The sequence below is a fragment of the Orycteropus afer genome, unplaced genomic scaffold, assembly GCF_000298275.1.
Source record: "Orycteropus afer afer isolate SDZICR_OR568_19922 unplaced genomic scaffold, OryAfe1.0 scaffold00151, whole genome shotgun sequence".
NCBI lineage: Eukaryota > Metazoa > Chordata > Mammalia > Tubulidentata > Orycteropodidae > Orycteropus > Orycteropus afer.
Window position 1 is genome coordinate 6894214 of NW_006921738.1, and position 23510 is coordinate 6917723.

At 43.9% G+C, this 23510-nt stretch overlaps 1 protein-coding gene across 1 annotated transcript in view; it reads left to right on the plus strand.

Moving 5' to 3' along the window:
• Nucleotides 1-23510, plus strand: part of PLXNC1 (plexin C1) — a gene marked incomplete at its 5' end in the record, with an annotated part of 198296 nt that overhangs the window by 142640 nt on the left and 32146 nt on the right. The window contains 3 exons of the mRNA XM_007946147.1: nucleotides 268-466; nucleotides 7233-7379; nucleotides 20961-21138. Of these exons, the coding sequence (XP_007944338.1) occupies nucleotides 268-466; nucleotides 7233-7379; nucleotides 20961-21138 (524 nt within the window). The remainder of the gene's footprint in view (nucleotides 1-267; nucleotides 467-7232; nucleotides 7380-20960; nucleotides 21139-23510) is intronic.

Genomic DNA, 23510 nt, shown 5'->3' on the forward strand with positions numbered 1-23510 from the left:
CTGTGGTCAATGTAATGAGACAAAGTATATGTGAACTGCTGTATGGAAAGTGAATTTGCTCTGTAAACCTTCACCCAAATCACAATAAAAAAAAAAAAAAAAAAAACTTCTGCAAACCTAAAACTGCTCTAAAATATACTAAAGTCTATTAAAGACAAAAGCACTCAATAGGACAAGCACCCCCTTGCCCAGGAAAGTTCCATGAGAACTACCATCAACAAGCCAAGTCTACAGCTGACAGTTCATGGTGACTCTGTTTTTGAACAGGTGCCTGTTTGCCTCCTTCTTAACCATTGCACTGCAAACCAAGCTGGTCTACCTGACCAGTATCCTGGAGGTACTGACCCGGGACTTGATGGAACAGTGTAGTAACATGCAACCTAAACTCATGCTAAGGCGCACCGAGTCCGTGGTCGAAAAACTCCTCACCAACTGGATGTCTGTCTGCCTTTCTGGCTTCCTTCGGGTGAGTGTCCCATCCCTCGGCAGTGTCAGGCGTAAGACAATAGGGGGTTATTTTTAGCAGGTGTTGATTTCTTTGTGGGGTAAGTCCTCAGTGCTCCATAGTGTCAGATTAAGCACTGTTAGTCTTGGTCCTTGAGAGGAACTGATAGAAAAAGAGATAAAAATTGTTTTTCCTGTAACTGGTCTGTTTTTGTTTGCCGCCAAGTTGATTCCAACTCATGGAGATGCCACGTGTGTCAGAGTAGAACTGGACTCCATATCTGTAAATGTCATTCATTTAGAATTTATCCTGGTAAAACGTTTCATAGGAGCCCTCCCTTTCATTCTCTTTCATCATCACCAACCTTAATGAACACCCACAGCCCAGGAGGCCCCTTTAAGAAAATATCCTGAGTAGAGGGAGGATTTCAAATCCTGAAGAGAACACACTGTTTTCAGGACCTCTGAAGCATTTGAGAAAGGCCCATTTACCTACCAATATACTGTAAGCTAACAACAGTCAATTCAAACTAGTCATTCCACATTAAAGCAGGGCCCTAAAGGAACGGCCTGCCCCTTGAGTTCACTTTGTTAGATAACGACCACTGTTCATACAATAATTGTATGAACAGTGGTCATAATCTCATTGAACCTTAAAATTTTTTTGAATGTAGACTTTCTGCAGATTCCAGTGGTTAAGAGCTGTGGGAGCTGGAGTTCACTGCTTTGCTTTGCACCTAGATTTCACGACTTACTGAAGGCCTTGAGCAAATTTCTTGACCTGGCTGAGCCTTGGTTTTATAACCTGTAGAACTAGAAGAAGAATCTTTAGGACTGTTTTGAAATTCAGTCACGAAAATGTAAGCAGTTGCTTAGTATAGAACAAGCACTCCATCAGTAGTGGCCATTACTATACTAAAATATTAATACAAAAATAAGGGTGAAGCCAGTCTTTGTTCAGCCCTCTTAGGTCCCTGGTACAGAAAGTTCTTGTCCTTCTTTAATTTTCCCAGCCATCCAGATTCCGGAGGAACTGCAAACTGTAATTGTGTATTTGTAGCTAGTTCTGAAATCTAATTAAATTTTGAATAAGATACACTGCTATGCCACAGGTTTTAACAGTACTACTTAAGTCCAGATCCAAAACCAGCACTTTAAATAGACTGTGCTTAGTTTAATGGTTAATGCAATAGTACAAGTAGATGCACAGCATTTTTTTTTAAAGCAACCCCTTCCTCTCCCAAGGCAATACCCATTTATTAAGATTAATGAAATCCGCCTTCTTTTCTGTTTACTTGGTACAAATCATTATAGCTTTGGGAAGGTGTTGAGTGCTTATTTCTGGGTTGAATATTTTTTGCTTCCCCCCATCGTTGCTTCAGCCACAGTTGTTTCTAAACAGAGGCAATGGGACCCTTACCCAGTTCCTTTGAGTCTTGATCTTAAAAGACTGACTCCTGCTCCACCACAGTCTCATGGAATCAGAAGTTCTGAGGGTGATGCCCAGTAATCCACATTTTAAATAAGCTTATCCAGGTAATTCTTAGGTGTCCTGTATTTGAGAAGTCCGGGGTCACAGAAGGAGCACTGGGCTAGGAGTCTTGGTTAGAACTATCAGATGTTGTTGTTGTTGTTGTTGTTGTTGTTGTTTTGTGCCATCGAGTCGGCCCCGACTCATAGCAACCCCTCCTTGAGTTTCCAAGGCAGTATCACTACAGAAGTAGGATTGCCCAACCTTCCTTCCGAGGAGTGGCTGGTGGGTTTGAACCGCCAGCCTTCTGGTTAGCAGTCAAGTGCCTTAGGCACTGTGCTACCAGATGGGGGTTCTAAAATCGTTGTTGTCTTTTTAGCCAGCTGTGTGTCTCTGGGCTTGGCACGTTCCAGCTGGGCATCCATTTTCCATCTTCTAAATCAGAGGGCGTGGTTACTGGTTGTAAATTCCTTTCTGCCTCTTTCTCCTGCGATCTGGAGATTCTTCTGAGCTCTCCAGGACTGGTCCTCCCATTTCTCTGCTGCTTTTGGGCAATAAAGGGGTGAAGTGTTCCGTAAATCTGGGCTGCAAGCCCAAATAGCCCCCTTGAGCAAAGGATTCTGGGTTAAGTTTTAGCAGTGCTGATTTGAGAGTATCTTGAGCACTCCAGGTGGTTGAGGGGGCAACATAGCTCACAAGGGACTAAGCCAGTCAAAGACACTTTCACTTTCAGTGGAATAATTCCCTCTGGTGAGGAGGGCCTGGCTTCCCTCAGCCCGGTCCCCAAGGGGGTGTGGGGCTCTGATAGCTCTAGTCCTCCTGCTCTATCCTGCAAATATTTGAATGGGGGTCACTAGCTCTTGACCTCCAGGTAACTTCTCTTCTAAGCTTCCAAGGCTTTGTGGTAAAATAATAATGACAACAAAATCCTCAGACAAACTAAACCAGTTGCTGTTGAGTCTACTTTGACTTATGACAACCTCATCTGCTTCAGAGCAGAATTCTCCACAGGGTTTTCAATGGCTATCATGTTATAGAAAGGTGGCGGAAACAGTTTGCACTAGACCGCTAATCTAAAGGTTGGCAGTTTGAACATACCTATCAGAAGAAAGGCTTGGCTGCCTGCTTCCATTAAGATGACAGTTAAGAAAATCCTATGAAACAGTTCTCCTCTGTAACACATGGCTTTGCAATATGTTGGAACAGATTCCACAGCAACTACCAACAGCCTTACGGAACTCTGTCTCCAGGCCTGATCTGTGGTGCTGCTGGTTGGGTTGAACCGCTAACCTTTCAGTTGGCAGATAAGCACGAACCGTTTATGCCACCCAGGGACAACTATGGCCATTTTTGAATGTGCCAGGCATTATGCTAAGAGCTTTGCTTGCCTTTTCCCATGTAACCCTCTTATTAACAACCCTGTGGGTAAGTCCCTTATGATCATTTTGCCTATGAGGAATTTGGGGTTCAAAGACTAGACTTTGACTTTTCCCCAGTCTCACTGCTAGTGTGTGACAGTGCCAGCATTCAGATGCTCTTAGACACACCACTTGCCACTTCCCCAGAGAGGAGAGTGCCTTCAGATAGGCTTAGGGGAGGACTGAGGGATGGAAAACATCACAGGTGCCAAAGCACCCAGCTCAGTCTGGGCCAGAGGTCTGGTCTCATGGAGGAAAGGATGGTGAATGGTCAAGCGTAGTTCCTATCACAGGATGGGAAGGGCGGGGACAGTACAGTAAGGTGGGCTCTGCTGTAGGCCGTCTATGGGGAGCTGTGTGCTGAGAAGATGAAGTCTCCCCTGGTCACATAGATGGCTAAGCCCAGCCCTGGTGGGAGAAGGGCACCTCTTGTCTCCAGCAAGTGTGACTTAGAATTCATGTTCAGTGGTGACAAAGAAAATTCATAACCATGTGGATCTCTAAACCAGCCACACATCAGAATTCCTTGGGGAGTTATTAAAACTACAGATGCAAGGATTCTGGTTCTGTAGGTCTAAAGTAAGGCCAAAACCCAAACCAATCCCACTGTGATTGAGTCATCTAACTCACAGAGGTCCTATGGCATAGAGTAGAACTACCCCACAGGGTTGCCAAGGCTGTAATCTTTACAAAAGTAGACTGCCTCATCTTCATCCCATGAAGCTGCTGGTGGGTTTGAACTATTGACCTTTAGGCTAGCACCCATGCACTTTAACCACTGCACACCAGGGCTCCTTAAATTAGGCTCCAGGCATCTGAATTTTTTTTTACAAGAGTCTCGAAGGATTCTTGAGATGAGTAGCCAGGGTTGGCATGGATGTGGGCAGCCATATAACAGGTTGTTGGATGCCATTGAGAGTAGAACTGCCCCATAAGGTTTTCTAGGCTGTGATCTTTACAGGGAGGAGCCCTGGTGTGCAGTTGTTAAAGAACTTGGCTGCTAACTAGAAGATCAGTGGTTTGAACCCACCAGCTGCTCCATGGGAGAAAAACATGGTGGTCTCCTTCTGTAAAGATTTACATGACAGCTTGGAAACCCTATGGAGCAATTCTCTGTCCTGTAGAGTCATGAGGAGTTGGAATCAACTCAACAGCAGTGGGTGGATAATCTTTACAAGAGCAGATTGCCAGGTCTTCATCCTGCAGAGCTGTGGAGTGGGTTCAAACCACCAACCTTTTGGCTAGCAGCCAGTCACTTTACTGTTGGGCCACCAGGGCTCCTTAGTGTAAGAGGAGATGTTAGTAATTTCAGTCTTGCTCCACTCTGGAGAATTCTTAGCCATTGAGTCAGTAGCTGCCCAGGAGAGCCACCTGGCCTTGTAGTTTCAACCTCTGCAGGCACATCCAGCCTCAAAACAGCTCTCATTTCTGATCTGAGTTGGAGAAGAAGAGAGAAGTAGGGGTTCTAAATTTATGGTTAGGATTTTACCTAAGGGTGGAGGGGAAGAGAAATGAGCAGTGAGGTTGAGAACCACTAAATAAAGGAAGTTTCTCATGAGAAATAAATGTCATGTAACTTGTCCCAACTCTCTCTTCCTTGGAAAATTTTCTAACATTCCACCTCTGTCCTAAACTGAGGAAGAGACTGAAGAATCTATCAGAAGAGGGGAGGGAAGAGATAAAGGGAGCCCATCAGACTGTGGAATGTGTAGGGTAGGGTAAGGGGCAGGAGGAAGTTCTGGGACTGGGGAGGGCAAGTGTTCTTACAATAGGTACAAAGCGTGGGGGTGAGAGTGGGAGGAGGGGCGCACACCCCCAATAGACTTAAAAGAGGTCCATTGCCTGTCCAAGGGGATGCAGGTAAGAAATGCAGTAGAATCCTCCTTTCAAAGTCAGAACTTTTGGCTGTAAAGCTCAACTTTGGAAACTGTTGCTTCACGCCCTACCTTGTCCTCCTCAACATATTTACCTTAATGCCTGTTGATCATTGTTATTGTTAGTTGCTGTCAAGTGGGCTCCAATTCCCAGTGACCCCATGTGTGCAGAGAACTGCTCCATGGGGTTTTCAAGGCTGTGACCTTTCAGAAGCAGACTGCCAGGCCTTTCCTCTGAAGTACCTTTGGGTGGGTTCAAACCACCAACCTTTAGGTTAACAGTCAAACACAACCCCTTTCATGAGCCAGGGACTCCGTTGTTGATCATTGGGAGGTTGATTATTTAGCAAATACTGTATAGTCCACCCAGAGCTGCATGCCTTAGAAGGGTGTGGCAGAAGCCTCCACTTGAGCTGCTCAGAGGCCATTTGAGCACGTTGTTGTTCTTGTTGGCTGCTGTTTGAGTTGGCCCCTGACTCATGGCCACCCTGTGCATAAAGGAACAAAACACCACCTGCTGCTGCACCATGCCCAAGATCACTTGCTGATTGGACCGCTGTGATCCACAGGGTCTTCAGTGGCTGATTTTCAGAAGTCGATCTCCAAGCCTTTCTTCCTAGTCCATCTTATCTTGAAGCTTTACTAAAACATACTCAGCGTCATAGCAACACTCATGCCTCCACTGACAGACAGGTGGTGCCTGTGTTGAGGTGCACAATAGGGGAGGTAGCCCTTGGTCCAGGAAAACGTGTGTGCAGCATAAGTTTGAAGAAAGAAGCTATCAGGATAGATCTGAGTGCGTGGGAAAAGCTTTGGAAGAAATGGCATTGGCTCCAGTCCAGAGAGAGGAGGTGGCCTGCATTTGTGGCCCAGTACCCTGGTAGCATAGTGGCTAAGACACTTGCCTGCTAACCAGACGGCTGGCGGTTCAAACCCACCAGCCACTCCTCGGAAGGAAGGTTGGGCAATCCTACTTCCGTAGTGATACTGCCTCGGAAACCCAAGGAGGGGTCGCTATGAGTCGGGGCCGACTCGACGGCACATAACAACAACAACAACAACACCAGCAAAGGTACGGAGCTGGGACAACAGGATGTGCCTGGGAACCGAACAGGGACTGGCCTGGAACATGCCAAGGAGATAAATCTGCAAATTGCTGAACTGAAGGCACTTCCTTTATTAAAAGCTGTGAACACCAAAAGGCATCATCCTTGGCAAATGTATAAAATATTCTTACATGTATTTATTCTTGTTACCAAGGCTAATCACTGTGCATTTTTTAAAATGCCATTTATTTTCAGTTTCCTTAAAAAAAAAAAAAAAAGCAATTAGATAGTAAGAATATTGTTGTTGTTGTTGTTGTTATGTGCCGTTGAGTCGGACCCAACTCATAGTAAGAATATAAGCAAGGTTAAAAGAAGCTCTACTGATACGGTGGTTAAAGCATTCGGCCGCTAACTGGAAGGTTGATGGTTCAAGCCCACCAACTGCTCCATGGGAGAAAGATGAGACAGTCTGCTTCCATAAAGATTTATAACCTTGGAAACCCTGCAGGGCAGTTCTCTGTCCTACAGGGTCACTATGAGTCAATACTGACTCAATGGCAGTGGGTTTGGTTTGATTTTTAAGCAAAGGTTAAACCTCTGCCTTTATAACTGTTCATAGGCATTAGCCAACTGAAGAACATTAGCCTATTGCATATAAGCTTAGTATAAAATAATAGTAGACTACTGTGTGTACTGGAGGTTGCTATTGACTGTAAATGTAGTGAAGTGTGTGTGTACGTATGCATATGTGTGTGTGTGTGTGTGCATGCGTGTACATGCATGTGTGCTGGGATGAAGAGGCAGTTTCCCAAACATCCAAGTTTTGCTCCAAATCCCAAGTGCAACAATCTGTATTTTCTTGGGGGTTTGTTGATTATCAGAGAACACTGCTCCTATGTCCAGTCACACTGCCATGAAGCTTGGGAAATTCAAGTAGACTCAGCAGCAAGCAAACTCTCACTTTTGTGTGTTTTCCAAGGAGACCGTTGGAGAACCATTCTATTTGCTGGTGACGACTCTGAACCAGAAAATAAACAAGGGCCCTGTTGATGTCATCACTTGCAAAGCCCTGTACACCCTTAATGAAGACTGGCTGTTGTGGCAGGTTCCGGAATTCAGTGCTGTGGTATGTTCATGGTAAAGATTTCCATGTAGACTCAGAACTATGTCTGGCTGGGAATTAGAGGGGGAGGGGTTCCTTGAAATGGGATCATTCCTACTGCAGGAGGGCTCATACGCTTAGTTAATTTAAAATAGTAGTTGATGAAATATTAACACGTGTTCACATAATAGATTTTAATTACTTGGATTGAGGGAAAAAGTATTGTAATGATGCCTGGGGTACTCATCAATTTCCAAAGATTTTAATATCAGGATTGCTTATAGCTTCCAGCATCATCAAAGGAAATGCAAAGTACTCCCTATTCAACACTTATAATTGCAATCAGAATTCCTCAAATGGCTCTGCTCTGGAAGACAATGTGTGAAGATATATTTCAACCAAATTGAGGCCGTTTTATTTTAGAATGATAACACAAGACAAATTCAAGTGCATTCCCCATGCAACACGATGCCCTTACTTTATTTTCATGGATTAGTTACAAATGTTTGGTGTCGTGGACTTAATGTACTATGATCTCTTAGATATTTTTAGAGGAACGCTGTAAATCACTACAGGAGCATGATTGCCCCGCTGCTCAAGGGTTTTACTGATTTGAGAGAACTTCCTTTTAACTCGCCCCCACTCCACCCACCCACCACCCTTCCTAAAGCCAGGGAGACCAGTTTCACATTCTGGAATTGGAGAGAGCTAGCCATGCATGGAAAGTATCTCCAAAATTACTTAGGAATTTCCCTATGCTTTTCTGTTAATAGAGACTTGGGGAAGAGATGGCAGTGTTCTGGTCGAAAATGAACAGATATATCCAGCTGCAAGATCTTTAGCTTCACAGAGACCTGGCTTCTTCACCACTTTGTTAGTAGAGGAGGAGGGGAAATGACAGTGGGGTTTTGGTATTGCTCATTAAGGGAGCCGAGTCTCTTGTGGCTTCTCCCTGGATGGTGAGTGCTGCAGTGTCATCTGGGAAGAATTCATTCCCTAATTGGAGAAGGCACCACTTTGCTGTGGACCATGCTATGGTTAGGTTCTCTGGTGGCAGCGTATTCCATGGATCAGCTGCTCTGAGTTCTCAGCACTGCCAGATGTAGCTCATTCCTCCACTGAAGATGACTCCATACTCAACGGCCGTCTGAGAGGCGGGAAGCTGAGCTGAAAGTCAGTCCATTTGTCTCAGTTTTCTGATTTCTGTCTGTACCTCCATCTGCAACTGAGAGGCAGTGTAGTATAAAAAAGAAAACAAAAAACCCATTGCCATTGAGTCAATTCTGACTGTAGTGACCCTGTAGGACAGAGTAGAATTGTCCCTATGGAGTTTCCAAGGCTATAATCTTTATGGAAGCAGATTGTCACATCTTTCTACCAAGGAGTGGCTGGTGGATTCAAACCACCAACCTTTCAGTCAGCAGCCCAGTGCTTAACTACCGTGCCACCAGGGCTCCTTGTGTAGGGTGTGCAGTGGGTCTCAAAGCTGAGGGTGCATTGGAATCACGTGGGGAGCTGCGTAAGTGCTTATTGCTAGGCAGCATCCCTAGAGCTTCTCAGAAGGTCTGTTGTCAGAATTTGTATTTCCACTTGCTAGCTGAGTGATAGTAGGCAAATTTCTAAACCTCTCTGTGCTTCAGCATCCTCATCTATAAATGGGGAGGAGGATGATAATGGTGCCTGCCTGATGGGTGTGGTGAGGATTAAAAGTTGGTATTATATATATCACTTAGAACTTCTCCTGGCATATGAGTGCCATGTAAAGCTTTATGACATTTAATTCACTTCTCCTTGGCTCTTGTTAAAAATGCAGGTTCACACATTCTAAGGCCTGAGCCTCCTTCTGGGATGATTAAATGGGAACCTTGGGGATGGAACCCCCCCAAGCATGGTTATATTTTTTAAACTCTCCCAGTAATTTTAAGTGTGTCCATTACGGAGAATGCCACTGGATATCTTAGAGAAAAAGAGACAAAATTTGGCCTAAGATGTTTGACTCTCCTTTCATGGACCTTGGATTTGTTTTTAAAAACAAAGCCCTGATCCTTACCTAGAAGTTGTCTATGCATTTACTTTGAAATATTTTAGAATCACCAAGGAGAAATATTTGCAAGAAATATAAATTAGGGAAACCCAGCAGTATTTCAGTTTCATGAAAATATCTTCCCCAGAGAGGAAAGGAGAAGGTGAGGTTGAGTGTGGGGAAGACACCAAATGCCTGATCAGGGAAGCAACTTTTGAGGTTTGGTTCTTTTTAATGCTTTACATCTGAAAGCTTTTTCCCCTCTTTCATTTTGAAACATTATTTATTTCACAGTCAATTAAGACCATGTGTTTCTGATTTGTTAACACTCAACTCATCATCAATATGTTACTTGATGTTTAAGAAATTCATGTCAACTCTTGAGGATTTCTTTTCCCCCCCTATTATAGCCCCTGGGGGAATAGGCTAACGGAAATTATGATCTCAAAAAAATCCACATAAATCTTCCTTTTCAAATATGGATTTGCCTGTAGATAGAGACTGGAAGAGGGGTGAGCCACTTGTTTCTAGGGGCCTTGCCTTGAAAGTGATTTTTGAGGCCTTTCATTGGCCCTGTTCCAGCATCCCTTTCTTGGTGGGTGATTATACTAGAAGCTCTAGACAAGGCATATTATCCGGTCTGTGCTTGTGTGAAAAACATTAGCAGAAGGCCAATATAAAAAATTTAAGGTTTTTCATTTCCTTTCTGGCAAGTTCCCCCAGCCTTACCCATCGTATTTCTAATTTTCTTTCTTCCTTCCTTCTACCTCCGCCCCTCTTTCTCACTCCACTATCCCTCCCAGGCATGTACACCCAGTGGTTTTAAGTCTTGATTTTCTAAATTTGCCTGAAGTAGCTTTTGTAATTGAAAAGCAAAGGTGTGGTGAACAAACTTGATTCTCTGTGTGTCTGTGAGAGAGAGAGAAAGAGAAGGAAATTCTCTCAAGGAAAGAAAGGTCAGAAAAATCAAGAGTAAGTCACATGGGCGGCTTGAAATGACAGAGCTGGGTGCCATGGCAGGGGCAAGTGTAGAAAAAGGCCCCTAAATTCCTGTGTGGCTGAATGCTCAGAAGAACAATGCCTTATTTAATAACCTAAAAGTTAGGTTGCATACCTCTAAGGTAAGGATGTGTTCTCCCTAAGGTGCAGGGTGTCTAGAACACTGAGACATCCTGCCAATTTCTCACACATGAAATCATTATACTAACAAATGGGCTCTGGGAAGTAATTCTTTGTTCTTTGCATTCTGGGAGGAAAATTCTTCTGTCTTTCCTCAGGTTGAAGCAAAGCTCCGTAGAATCATCACCCTTCCCCTTGTACAGTGAGAAACCATCCTTCTCTATCAAGGCATTGGGCTAGTGTTCAGTGAGGCAACAATGAGGTAAAACGCCCTGATGTTAGCTTCCTCCCTCACGTTAGCATCAGGGGAGGGTTTGGACACACACAGGGCTCCAGTCTTCTTACAACATCTAAGAATTCGGATCAGATGGGGAGAAGAGGAACAAAAGCTATTTGCTCAGCTGGTTTTTCTCCTTGGAAGAACTTTTGGCCCTTTTGGTTTTGTTCATGGAGAAGTGCATACCCTCAGCTTGTGCCGTGTTAGAAGAATGATTTCAGACAGATTGCCTAAAACTTTGGAGGATTATCAGTTCCAGGAAAGCACACCATATGGGAGAAAGGACATTTGCCTTCCTTTTAAGAGGAGATGAGAAAACCCAATAACTCGTGGCAAGTGTGCTGAATTAGCAAGGGAAGTTTGACTTGTAATCAAAGTGAAGCGGGAAATGGTTTTTTGAACTCTTAAACCCAGGAAATGAGCCTGCCAATCTGATGTAACTGAGAGATAGCATCTTGGCACCCTGGGAAACAGTGTTCCGGCAAACATATTATTTCCCTCATTCTCATATCTATAAGTCTTTAAGATTATTAGAAATTCTTGAAAAGGCACAGACACATGCCTGCAGAAATTGTAATGCCTCCACTATGATTTATTAAAGGTTTGTACCAACCCAGACCAGTTTGTCTGGGTTTCTCCATAGTTATCATTTGGGGACACTCATGTTTAATAAAACAGTTCATATATAACAGAGCCCAAGCAATCTCTAGCAAGGGAAGCTCATCCATATGCTTCCTTTAACATGGCCCTCTCCTTACTGCTCTCCAGCTCCTTCTGTTCCCTTCAGTTTGTCCTTTCACAAGATCCATTATCCCTATAATTAAACAACCCACTGTCCCGATTAAGTCATTCTCTGTTATTTCAATTACATCCCATTGTTCATTAAATCCTGATGTTTGCACTTCAACAATCTTGTTTTTTAATACTCCTAGCATTTGTGGAGAAACAGTGAAGTTAATTAACAATTCTTGAGTTTTTCTTTTTTCCTTTTTCTCTCTACCATAGTGCAAATCATTTCTACTATGACTTGCAATAATACTGAAACCATTACTAACTTCCTAGTTACTGTTCTGAGCTTCCTGATCAAAGCAGTGAAACCATTTTTTATACTCATGTCAGGTAAGTCATTCCCTAGTTGACGGCAAGTAGTGGAAAGTGAAAAATTAACATTAAATGGTGCTTTAAATGACTTTCCCCTTCATACCCTTTCTTCTCACACCCATAATCTGGGAATTGGAAAACAATTTCATTTCCTAAATACAAAAGTCTTTAATTTTCCTCTTTATGGCTCAACAATGACTCTATTATTTCATTGTTAAGAATCCTTATTTATACCCAGAGACTGGCAACTTTTATAGCAAATTGTGGTGGAGATAAAAAGTGTTTTCTAGATTTATCTTTTCTGGCGCTGTCAGAGTAAGCATTCCATTTGAAGTTACTGTTGTCTAGAGCAAGGGTTATCCAAGAGTGGCCCATGGTCCAAATCTGGTCTGCTACCTATTTTTTATAAAGTTTTATTGGAACACAGCAATGCTTACTCATTTACTTACTGTCTGTGAGTGCTTTCCTGCTGCAACAGCAGTGTTAAAGACTTGCAACAGAGGTGTTTGGGCTGCGAAGACAAACCTATCTGGCTCTTTATTGAAAGTTTGGGTGGGGGGGAACAGTTGCTGTCAAGTTGATTCTGACTCATAACGACACTACAGGACCGGATAGAACTACCCCATAGGGTTTCCAAGGCTGTAATCTTTGTGAAAGCAGACTGCCACATCTTTCTCCCATGGAGTGGCTGGTGGATTCAAACCACTGACCTTTCAGTTAGCGGCTGAGTGCTTAAGCACTCCTGATCCTTAATCTAGAACTGAGAATAGTGAAAGAGCTTAAATCCTCCTCCCCAGCAACCCCAAGGCCTTGGCCTCTTTCCTCTCCTTCTTGGGATACAGCACTAGAAATACCTTGTCATTGTTCACAATCTAAAACTCATGGGGCTCTTTGCCAAAAAACAAACGAACAAAAAAACACATGCACATAGCAAACTCTGAAATACTCATATGAAACGTAAAATACTGCAATCAGTCATTTTGGGTTAAATCAGACAGCCCCTCCTGTGGATTCTAAGGTAGACAAATGGCAGCAAATGCTACCAAGTAGAAAAGAATTTGAGAGAAACTTAAATTTGCTAAAATTCTCTCCATTAACTTATTCATTTTCTAATAAATGGAAGAAGCTCTCTCCACTCTCCCTACTCTCCTTCCCCCTAGTATTATATCCAGAATATCTTGGTCCAGGTAGCTTTGAGCTATCGGTCTTTGGTGGGAAAAAGAGGAGGAGCATAGAGGGGAGGATGAGCAGGCCAATGCAGCGTTGGAGGGAAAGCCTGGAAGATGTCCCAAGACTCCAGCTGGAGACAAACCTCAGGCAGAAGCTTTTCAGAGACCTTTCCTTCTAACTCTACACTCATGCTGCTTTTGTTGAACTTCTAGAATGATTTTATTTTCCCTTTTCTTCTCTCTCTCTCTCTTAATTTATTATGAGAACTAGACTTTCCTCTTGACCTTCATTTGTCTCTAAAACGAAATTAGAAATGTATTTTATTGTTTTATTTAATGAAAGCAATTATTGGTCTAAGACCTTTATGATAAAGTTGCAGGTTTGTAATAAATAAATTCTTTTACAATTACTTTTCTAGGTATTATAAGGTATTACATAAAGGACACAGTCGCTTCCCTGCCCTTTTTAACTGGGGATATGGTTGAGAAGCTAAGGAGGTCACTGGATCATCCACCCATGATGTGGGAAATGCCTCTTCTCTGTCCCTTGATTCATCCTCCCAGCCTCCTGCAGCCTTATTTGTTCTGTCTCTTCAGTACCTGAAACTGCCTGATTGTGTGAGGGACAATGGGCAAAACCACTAGTTAAACAGGAATATGGCCTTATGCCCATGTGCTGTGTAGCTTAAAACAAAAGAGATGGGGTTTGGAGGCTGATTGTCTTGGGTTTGAATCTGGGTTCAGCCATTTTACAAAGCATCTGTGTGACCTTGAGTAAGTCACTCTACCTCTCTAAACCACAGTTTCCTCATTTCTAAATAGGCAATGTATAAATAACAAACTAATCTTGTAAGTTTGTTATGAAGTCAGAAAATAGTATCTGTAAATGTCTACCCATCATGTCTGGCAGAGTGGGGGCTCATTATTTATTTATAATAATGTTCCTTTCCCGGGGTGTTTTTCCTGTCAACTGCATATGATCTATGAAGCAGAATGTACTCCCTCATTATCATTTTTAGTTGATTATTCATTGATGGTGTGTGGGGGTTGATTAGTTGATTCCGTCATCTTTAAAAGCATTCCTTAAATGTTGTTAGTTGCCACTGAGTTGGTTTCAACTCGTGGTGAACTCATGTCAACAGAACAGAATGTTGCCCGGCATTGCAGTGTCTTCATAATCATCGATATGCTTGAGTGCGTTGCTGTGCCCTGCGTGTTTTGAGTGCCTTCCAGCCTATGGGGCTCTTCCAGCACCATAGCTACACTATTCTGCTGTGACCCATTGGGTTTTCCTTGGCTAATTTCCGGAAGCAGATTTCCAGGCTCCTCTTCCTAGTCTGATTTAGTCTGGAAGCTCCACTGAACCCAGAGCATCATGGGAGATCTTGCCAGTATTTGAAGTACTGGTGACATGGCGTCCAGCATCACAGCAGCACTCAAGCCACTGCAGTATAACAAAGTGATGGATGGATGGTGGATTCCTTAAATGCTCTGTGCTTATGTCATACATAACCCCTGTACCTGGGAGTTTACAACCTATGGCAGACTGGATAGACGTAAAAAAGAGACACCCGTGATAAACCCAAACAACTGCCTAAAAGGATCTGATTAGTGATATGCTACAAAAGGATCAAGTCATTCCGGAAGGTTTGATCTCTGTGCATCCTGGGCCATGTCTTGTCCAAATAGCTTTGCCCTTCTAATCACCCTTGCTTGGTAACAGGCATAGTTCCCAAATCTGTTAGGATACAATTCCGCTGCAAGAAACAGAGACACAAAATAACCGTGACTTAAGTAAGAGAGAAAGAGCTCTGATGGTGCTGTGGTTAAAGCATTGGGCTGCTAACCAAAAGGTTGGTGGTTTGAACCTGCCAGCCACTCCACAGGAGATTTACAGCCTTGAAATCCTATGGGGCTCACTTTGAGTCAGAATCTCAATGTCAGTGGGTTTGGGTTGATCTTTGATAAGTAAGGGAGACACTTATTTCTCTCCTACATGAAGTCCTGGGATGGAGAGTCCAGGCCTGGTGGGGCGCCTCAGCTCTGGGAGGCAGCCAGGCTCCTGCCCTTTTGTTGTTTTCAGGTCACCACATGGCTTAAGTTGTCTGCTCGCCTCCAGCCAGCCTTCTACCTTCCAACCAGCAGGAAATAAGCAGGGCTGATGAAAGGGGGACAGATATGTCACCAGCTGTCTTTTAAGAAAGTTTCCTAGAGACAGCCACATAACAACAACAACAACAAAAAGAAACCATTACCATTGAGTAATCCTGACTCATGGCAACCCCATGTATTACAGAGCAGAACTACACTCCATATGGTTTTCTTGGCTATAATCTATTACAGAAGCAGATCTCTAGACCTTTCTTCCATGGCACCCCTGGGTGAGTTCAAACCGCCAACCTCAATTTGGTTAGTTGCCTAGAGCAAACCATCTGGGCCATCCAGGGGCCCCTTGCCACACAACACAACTGCTTGATTCCATTGGTTAGAACTTGGTCACTTGGCCATACCCCACAGCAACAGAGGCTGGGAAATGTCATAGTTATTTTGGTTGAACATATGCTCTGGACAAATGTCCATGGGTGGTACTTGAGCCACGAGTTTCTTCAGATTCAATGGGGACTGTGGGATCAATGCCAAGACCAGGTAAGGAGGTTGAACCTTGTCTATCAGGTTGTCATTATCCTACCTACTTCCTCAAAACCAAAAAAAAAAAAAAAAAAACCTGCTGTTGAGTCTATTCAACTCATAGTGACCCCTCCTTGGGTTTCCAAGACAGTATCTCTGCAGAAGTAGATTTCCCAGTCTTCCTTCCCTGGAGTGGCTGGTGGGTTTGAACCGCCAGCCTGCTGGTTAGCAGTCAAGTGCCTTAGGCACTATGCCCCCAGAGCTCCTAACCTGCCTCCTCAGGTAGCATTGATTATTTATTAGGACCTGAGGCAGAGTGGGACTGCCCTTTGGCTTAGTAGATAAGGGTGTGGACTCATATCCCAGTATGACCCTCAGTAGCTCTGCAAACTTGGACATGTTTCTGAAGCGCTCTGTGTGTCAGTCTCTTCATCTGCTATATGAGGCTGACAATAATACCTACTCCATAGATTAGTCATAAGGATTAAATGATTAGACAAGCACTGGAAACAACTCCTGGTACATGACAAATGTTCTAGACGTGTTGGTTATTAAATGAATTAGGAAAGCACATATTAGAAAGCTAAAACAGCCTCCTCTTCTTTACCTTCTTTTCTGTATTAATAGTACTGGGCTCTCTCAGGTGGCAGGTTGTGGTTTTAGAAAGGCAAGCATGTGTCTTCACCATCTTCACCCTCCCTTTTCCCTGAAGGAAGTATGATTCTTTATCTAGACTTCCTGACCTGGGAGCTTGAGTGAAAGATTGAGCTTGCTGCCCACCAATCGAGTTAGAGACTGGAAGCCAAGTGTCTCCATGGGTACAAAGACCTTCCTCCTATATTTCTGCATGTGCAGTGCCTTTCCAGAGTCTATTCAAATGTTCCCTCCTCCATACAACCCTCCCTGTTTTCTCTCCTTTTGAAATCCTCCTCTAAGCTAGAGGTGATCTCTCCCTCTGGACCCCTAAAGCACTCATCTATACCTACCATGAGAATTCATTGTGTATATCCCCCAGTTTTTCTACTAGATTGCAAGTACTTCCCGGGTGGGATTAAAGTTAGGCTCAACTTTGTATTGCCTACAATGCCATGCAGAGTAAATGGATGTCAATGAATGAATTCACCTGCCTTGGCATCAACAATGCCAGTTTGGGTGCATTCAACTACTGTAAGTCAGAGAAAATCTGACTGATGGTGCCTGAAATTGTAAGCGCATTGAACTTCATCTTAGAGCAGAAAGTCTGAAGGTAAGCACCCCCAAGGCTGGCCCATCTGCTCAGTGATGTCAGGGCTCTACACTTCGTGAAGCTCTTGGTTCTGCCCCCCTTGTCACAAGATGACTGCCACAGCTCCAAGCACTACACTCCCTTTGGTTAGAGTAGACAATCTTTTCCTTTATGTCTCATTGGCCAGAACTGGGTTATATGACAGTCTCTGCAAAGGAGAAGGGAATTGCCACCAATCATGCTTCTTACACTGGGCTAGGCTCACTGATATTGATACCTGACTTCTGTTAGCAGAGAAAGAGGAGGGTTTATTGGACAACCAACCATATCTGTCAAGTCAACTTTGCTGACACTTTCATGTCAAAGAAGTAGAGAGAGCCAGGCAGAGGGATAGGTTTCTGGGGAAGAGACTGGTGTACATTTTAGAGCACTCTACCCTTTTGTGAGGAGCTCTGGTAGCATAGTGGCTAAAGCACTTGACTGCTAACCAGAAGGCTGGTGGTTCAAACCCACCAGCCACTCCTTGGAAGGAAGGTTGGGCAATCCTACTTCCGTAGTGATACTGCCTCGGAAACCCAAGGAGGGGTCGCTATGAGTCGGGGCCGACTGGACGGCACATAACAACAACAACAACCCTTTTGTGAGGAGCCCTGATGACTCAGTGGTTAAAACATTTGGCTGCTAACTGAAAGGTTGATGGTTCAAACCCAGCAGCCACTCCATAGGAGAAAGATGTGGCAGTCTGCTTCCAACAAGATTTACAGCCTTAGCCTCTGGGCAGTTTCACTCTCTCCTATAGGGTTGCTATGAATTGGAATCTGCTCAATGGCAGTGGGTTTTGGTTTTTGCCCTTTTGTGAGTATGGAAATTAATCACCATCCTATAGATTTGGTCCTTACAATTTATAAAACATTGTTTCTATATCTTGGAAGGCAGAAACACCAAGTGCATAAAAATATAGAGTTAGATTGCACGAATGATGTACATTTACTCAAGCTGTTAGCCTCTTGGTGCCTCAGTTTTTCATCTGTAAAATGAGAATAATGATAGAATGTACTTTACAGGTTGTTTCTGAGGCTAATTTATATGTGCTCTGGTGGCGTAGTGCCTAAGGCATTTGACTGCTAATCAGAAGGCTGTCAGTTCAAACCCATCCGCCACTCTCTGGAAGGAAGATTGGACAATCTAATTATGGTGGAGATACTGCCTCAGAAACCCAAGGAGGGGTCGCTGTGGGTCAGGACCAACTCTACGGCAGTGAATTTTTTTGGAAAATACCTAGGTGGTATAAATGGTTAACTCACTCGGCTGCTAACTGAAAGATTAGAAGTTGGAGTCCACCCAGAGGTGCCTTGGAAGTAAGGCCTAGTGACCTACTTCAGAAACATCAACTATTGAAAGCCTTATGAGCACAGTTCTACTCTCACACACATGGGGTCTTCATAAATTGGAAGTGACTTGATGCAACTGGTAATACACACAGAGACATACATTTGGAACAGTCCCTGGCCCATACGAAATGTAGTTTGCTACTATTACAATACATTACTCAGTGATCCTATCCCCCCATGGAGATGGGGCCATGGGAATTTCTGGGCCCAGGGAAGTTAGATGACTTTTCCATGTTCCCAAGGCTGGTAAGTAGCAGGGGAAGGAGTGATGCAAGCTATCTGATGTCACCTGATGTTCAGAGCCCTCAGCCCTGCTGGCCTCTCTACTCAGAACTCCCTTTGAATACTTCCTGAGGGTGACATCTGCTCCTGGTGGTATCATTTCACAGGTGATGCTTTTGTCTCCCAGTTGTACTATGAGTTGTTTGAAGGCATGGACTGCGTCTCAAAGGTCATCTGCCCTTGGTCCCTAGCACCAAGCAGAGCACAGAGAAGGCTCTGGTTAACTGGACTGTGATGCGGGCTGGAGAGATGGCATTTCTGCTCGGGGATCTTCCTCAATGGGAACAGTGGTGGAAAGCAGACCTCTCTCTTAGGTAGCCCTGAAAGTAGAGGGGGGCAGCTAAGAGGCAGAGCAGACCCTGAGAGCTTTGACTACACTTCTGCTATAGGAAACTGCTGTTGGAGCACTAAGTGTTAGCAGCATAAAAATGAACATAAATCAATTTGTGCCTGAATTTACTTTCAGAATTCCCTGTGGACTCTGTAAAATTGCCATTTTACCTTTTTTCCACCCATCTAGCTGTGCAAGCCGTGGCAGATTTACATTATTTTACATCCTGTTAAGAGTGGTTCCTCCGCCCCTTTTGGTTATGTTTTTAAGAACGTTTATTGCCTATAACATTTATTGTTAAAGACTATAGTGCCCTTTAGGTAGTAAGGGAATGTTATTTCACAACTACCTATAAAACTATTAAACAAGCTGAGATCGCTGGGGCTCTGATTAAAAGGTGCTTTCCACTCATCTTTATCTTTGAAAGTCCCTGTGAAACAGCTTACCGCCATTCCCCACCCCCCATGAGGAGAATGACTCAGAAATCAGCAAGACAAGCAAGTCTACTCTGAGTTGGTGGCAGGGCTGGAGTTTACCCCAGACTCCCTTTGTGTTGGGAATCTAGCTTAGGATGTCAGCCTGGTCAAAGGCATCATTTCTGGTGTGATCAGGAAGGTTCCTGGGCTGTAGGTGGGATCAGGTAGAACGGGCTGGTCAGTGATCTGGGAGAGCCAGGTGGTCGGCAGACGATGCTGTAACAGTGGTTCACCTCAACTCTGCAGTTAGGCAAACCTGGCCTCACATCCTGGCTCTGCCAATTATTAGCTGTTCCCTTTGGGAAAGTTACTTAACCCCTTTGGGCCTCAGTCTCCTCACTGAAAGGTTGGCAGTTTGAGTCCACCCAAGGGTACCTCAGAAGAAAGGCCTGGCAAATTACTTTTGAAAAGTCTGCCACTGAAAACCCTATCTCATACAATTCTGCTCTGATACACATGGGGCTGCCATGAGTTGACTCCAGCAGCTTTTATTATTATTATTATTATACTCATTTTAAACTTGAGGGTATAATCCCCGTGCTCCGTGTTAGTTGTGTTTTCATTAATATTTCCTATTTGTTGATCATTTTACATCCCCTTGTTATAGCCGGCCTCAAAAACAGTAAATATTTGTGCATTTCACACTGTATTCAAGTCCCTCTGTCTCTTAAGTGCTCAAGATTACCAAGGTGCCTTAGACTGTACAACTGTACATTATGCTAATTGCAAAATACTTCTAGCTGTTCCCTGAATCGGTTCCCCTGAGGAAATGCACTGGGTAATCCTTTGTGATTTTAGATCGGTTTGTTTGTCCTTAGACTGAGTAATCCTACAATTTCTTTGAAATTCGTTTTAAAATGTTCCCTAGTTCTGTGTTTTCACACGTTCCCCTATTAGCCTGATTCGGAGGTTTTAATGCACTGGGAGAATGTTAACTGACAAAACGTTAAGTAATGGCACTGAAACGTAAAGTAATTAATGCAGGAATAATAGTACAGGATGGAGATCTCAGGGTTTTAATGAGGGCTCAGGAAGCTGTCTGCCTGATGGTGTTGAACGTGAAAAGAGAGATGAGTGTTTCAGTAATTAATGGTGCATATTAAAAAGTGACCTCTTAAGCATGATCAATACAGGGACCTCGTAACCTTTCCTGTCACCTGGAACTTCACTTCTGGGACTCTGTGTTCCTGTTCATGAAAATGATTATCGCCAGTCTACCCTCGCCTTACTATGGAACCTTCCCTATTGTTGGTTTTTTGGAATTTTTTTTTTTTTTTGAGGATGAGATCAGAAATTATAATTTTTAGAATACTTATGTGTACATATATTTTATTCCCAACTATATTTATTCAATGCTTGCTCTGTAATAAGAGTTTTAATGTTCTATTTTCCTTTCCATTATCCCTGAAAAGAATGGATTATGGAAAAAAGACTAAAGTAGTAAAGTAGTGCAATGTGATACAGTGTTTGCTAATGTACCCGTCAGAGGTATTAGTAGCAGTCACCAAGGTTTGTGCCTTTTATGAATGCTTTTCAGATTGCAATTATCTAATCGACTTGGAAACCTGTGTGTGTTCTTGCAGGCGTTAAACGTCGTCTTCGAAAAAATCCCAGAAAACGAGAGTGCAGATGTCTGTCGGAATATTTCAGTCAATGTTCTTGATTGTGATACCATAGGCCAAGCCAAAGAGAAGATCTTCCAAGCATTCTTAAGCAAAAATGGCTCTCCTTATGGACTTCAGCTCAATGAAATTGGACTTGGTAAGGCGAGACAGGGGCTATTCTGCCCCAGTGCCCTGGTCAACGGCCCTCCCTACCTCCCTGCCTCCTGACCCCAGGTCTTCTGTGTGGGGAAGTCTGTGTGGCTCAGGTTCTTTCCTGAAGGCCACTTCTAGGGGCCAAGAGACTGCATTGTGCTTCTTCCTCGGAAGCAGAATCTCTCAAAGATGCCATTGTAAAAATTATTTATGTGTGTAAATCAGATTCATGTGAATGCTGACCCCTGAGCCCGACTGGACTCACCCTGCATGAGGAAGGACAGAAAGGTGTAAACCCGGCAGCCTCTGTCTGTGTTACGTTCCACACTGGCGTTTGTTTGTTGTGCTACAGAGTGTATCATTAGTGGGTGTCTCAGACTCTGGGTGTTAACTCCAACAGGCTGGAAAGGTCATCTTCCTCTCTGTTAATCGCATCCTGCATTAAGTGCCTTCTCCGTCCTCCCCCAGTGTGGAGCAGCATCTGCTGCGCATTCCTTCTTGGGCTCTATTGGTAGTCTGCAGAACAGAGCATAAGCATGAGCAAGTGAAAGGGCCCCACTTCACTCAAATGCTCGTCAACATTTTAAAGTTGGGCTCCACGCAGCCCTCCCCGGAGACTACTGTGGGATTTCATGGCAGGTAATGGGACAGGAAGCAGAGTGGGATCGCAGCAGTGATTGCATAAAATAGTTCGTCTCCCATTCACGTACAGGCCTTGACTAAGCAGGCAATTAAAATCTTCCCAACAGGCTGTCCAAGTCAAACCTCCTGATAAAAGCCTATGGAGAGAAGCCTGGGGCAGGGCCTGGGAAATTGGAGTGAAGCTGGGAATATATGTAGCAACTCACATTGGCCTGGTTTCCAAGAAGGCAGGGCAGCTAAGGCACATCTCCTGGGCCTCTCTTGTGTTGCCTTCCATTGAATGGACTTTTCAGCAGCTTCAAGACAGTTTAAGCTCGACTGGTTAGATCCAGGGTGAAATACACAGCCCCAGCCAGGACACCAGGACCATGACCTGGCCCCACACCATCTACTTACTTGCCCTGAAATAAACCACACATCTCACAGATGTGATTGCAAAGGAGGGAGACATGCTCAGCTGGACAACCACACGGAAAACAGCTCGCCAGCCTCAGGCCTGCAGGGACAAGTCAGTCATAGCATTTTGATGACATTTCTGGGTTTGTACACATCAGCTGTGCCTCACCCTCTAATGTAAGAAGCAGGGAGCAGAACAAGGAGATGGTGTCCAGTGTGGCCTGATGATAAATGGGGACAGAACACGGCAGCCATCTGGTGAACATCCAAATCATCAAGGCTGGTCTCAGAAAAGCCAAGGCAAATCCTGAAAATCCAGCTACAAACTATACTAAAATCCAATACCAGAAGCAACTATGCTCATACATACCATTCATAGCAGAGGACCACAAACTCAGATGCCCAAAAAGGAGGAAGTATCATAAGTAAAGGGTGTCAGCTCACCTTCGGACGCTAGGAAATGGTGGGCTATGACTGGAAAGGGAAAGGATAAGCAAGCTTAGGGCAATGCTACTTCACTTCAGCCATTTGTTGCCAGGTGGGCCTACAAGCTCAGTGTTACTACATCTTCCAATTACTATTATTATTATTTTGATGGGGTATTTTTTTAAAGACCATTTTTCAGAGCAGTTTTAGGAAGAAAAGTTGTGCAGAAAGTACTCATGAGTTCCTGTGCACCACCTTCACCCTTACACAGTTTCTCCCATTATTCACATCCTTCATTCACGGTGTGTATATTATAATTGCAGAACGAATACCAAGACATTATTACAGACTAAAGTCTATAGTTAGCATTAGTGTTAACTCTGTGTTGTACATTTTGATGGGTTTTGACAAATACATAATGTCATGTGCTCCCCTTTACAGTCATACAGCATAGTTTCACTGCCCTAAAAAGGCCCTTCTGCTCCACCTGTTCACTTTTTTTTTTTTTTAAGAGAAACCAGAAGTCCACATATTTTACAATCTCCTGGTCTTTAAATGTTGGCATTGAAGTAATATTAGAATCATAATAAATAAAAACACTGTTCAGGGGCAAAAAAAGAAAAAAAAAAAAACATGTGCAGGCCACATTCTGGCCCTAGGGCATAAGTAGGCAACCTCTGCAAGAGAGTTTGAACCCTGTGGTGCTGGGCTGCGTACCATATCCATGTGTTACCCACATAGCAGCCTACAAAAGATCATTCAGTATTGCGCCTCTGTGTGTGAATATGTACACATGTACGTGTGTGTCCTCCTCTGTCCAGATTCCTAGGCCTTTTAATCCCCTTTCTCCCGTTCTCCCGCCCTGCTGCTTTGGGTGTGCCTGAGTTCCTCTCTTCACCTGGATCCCTGCAG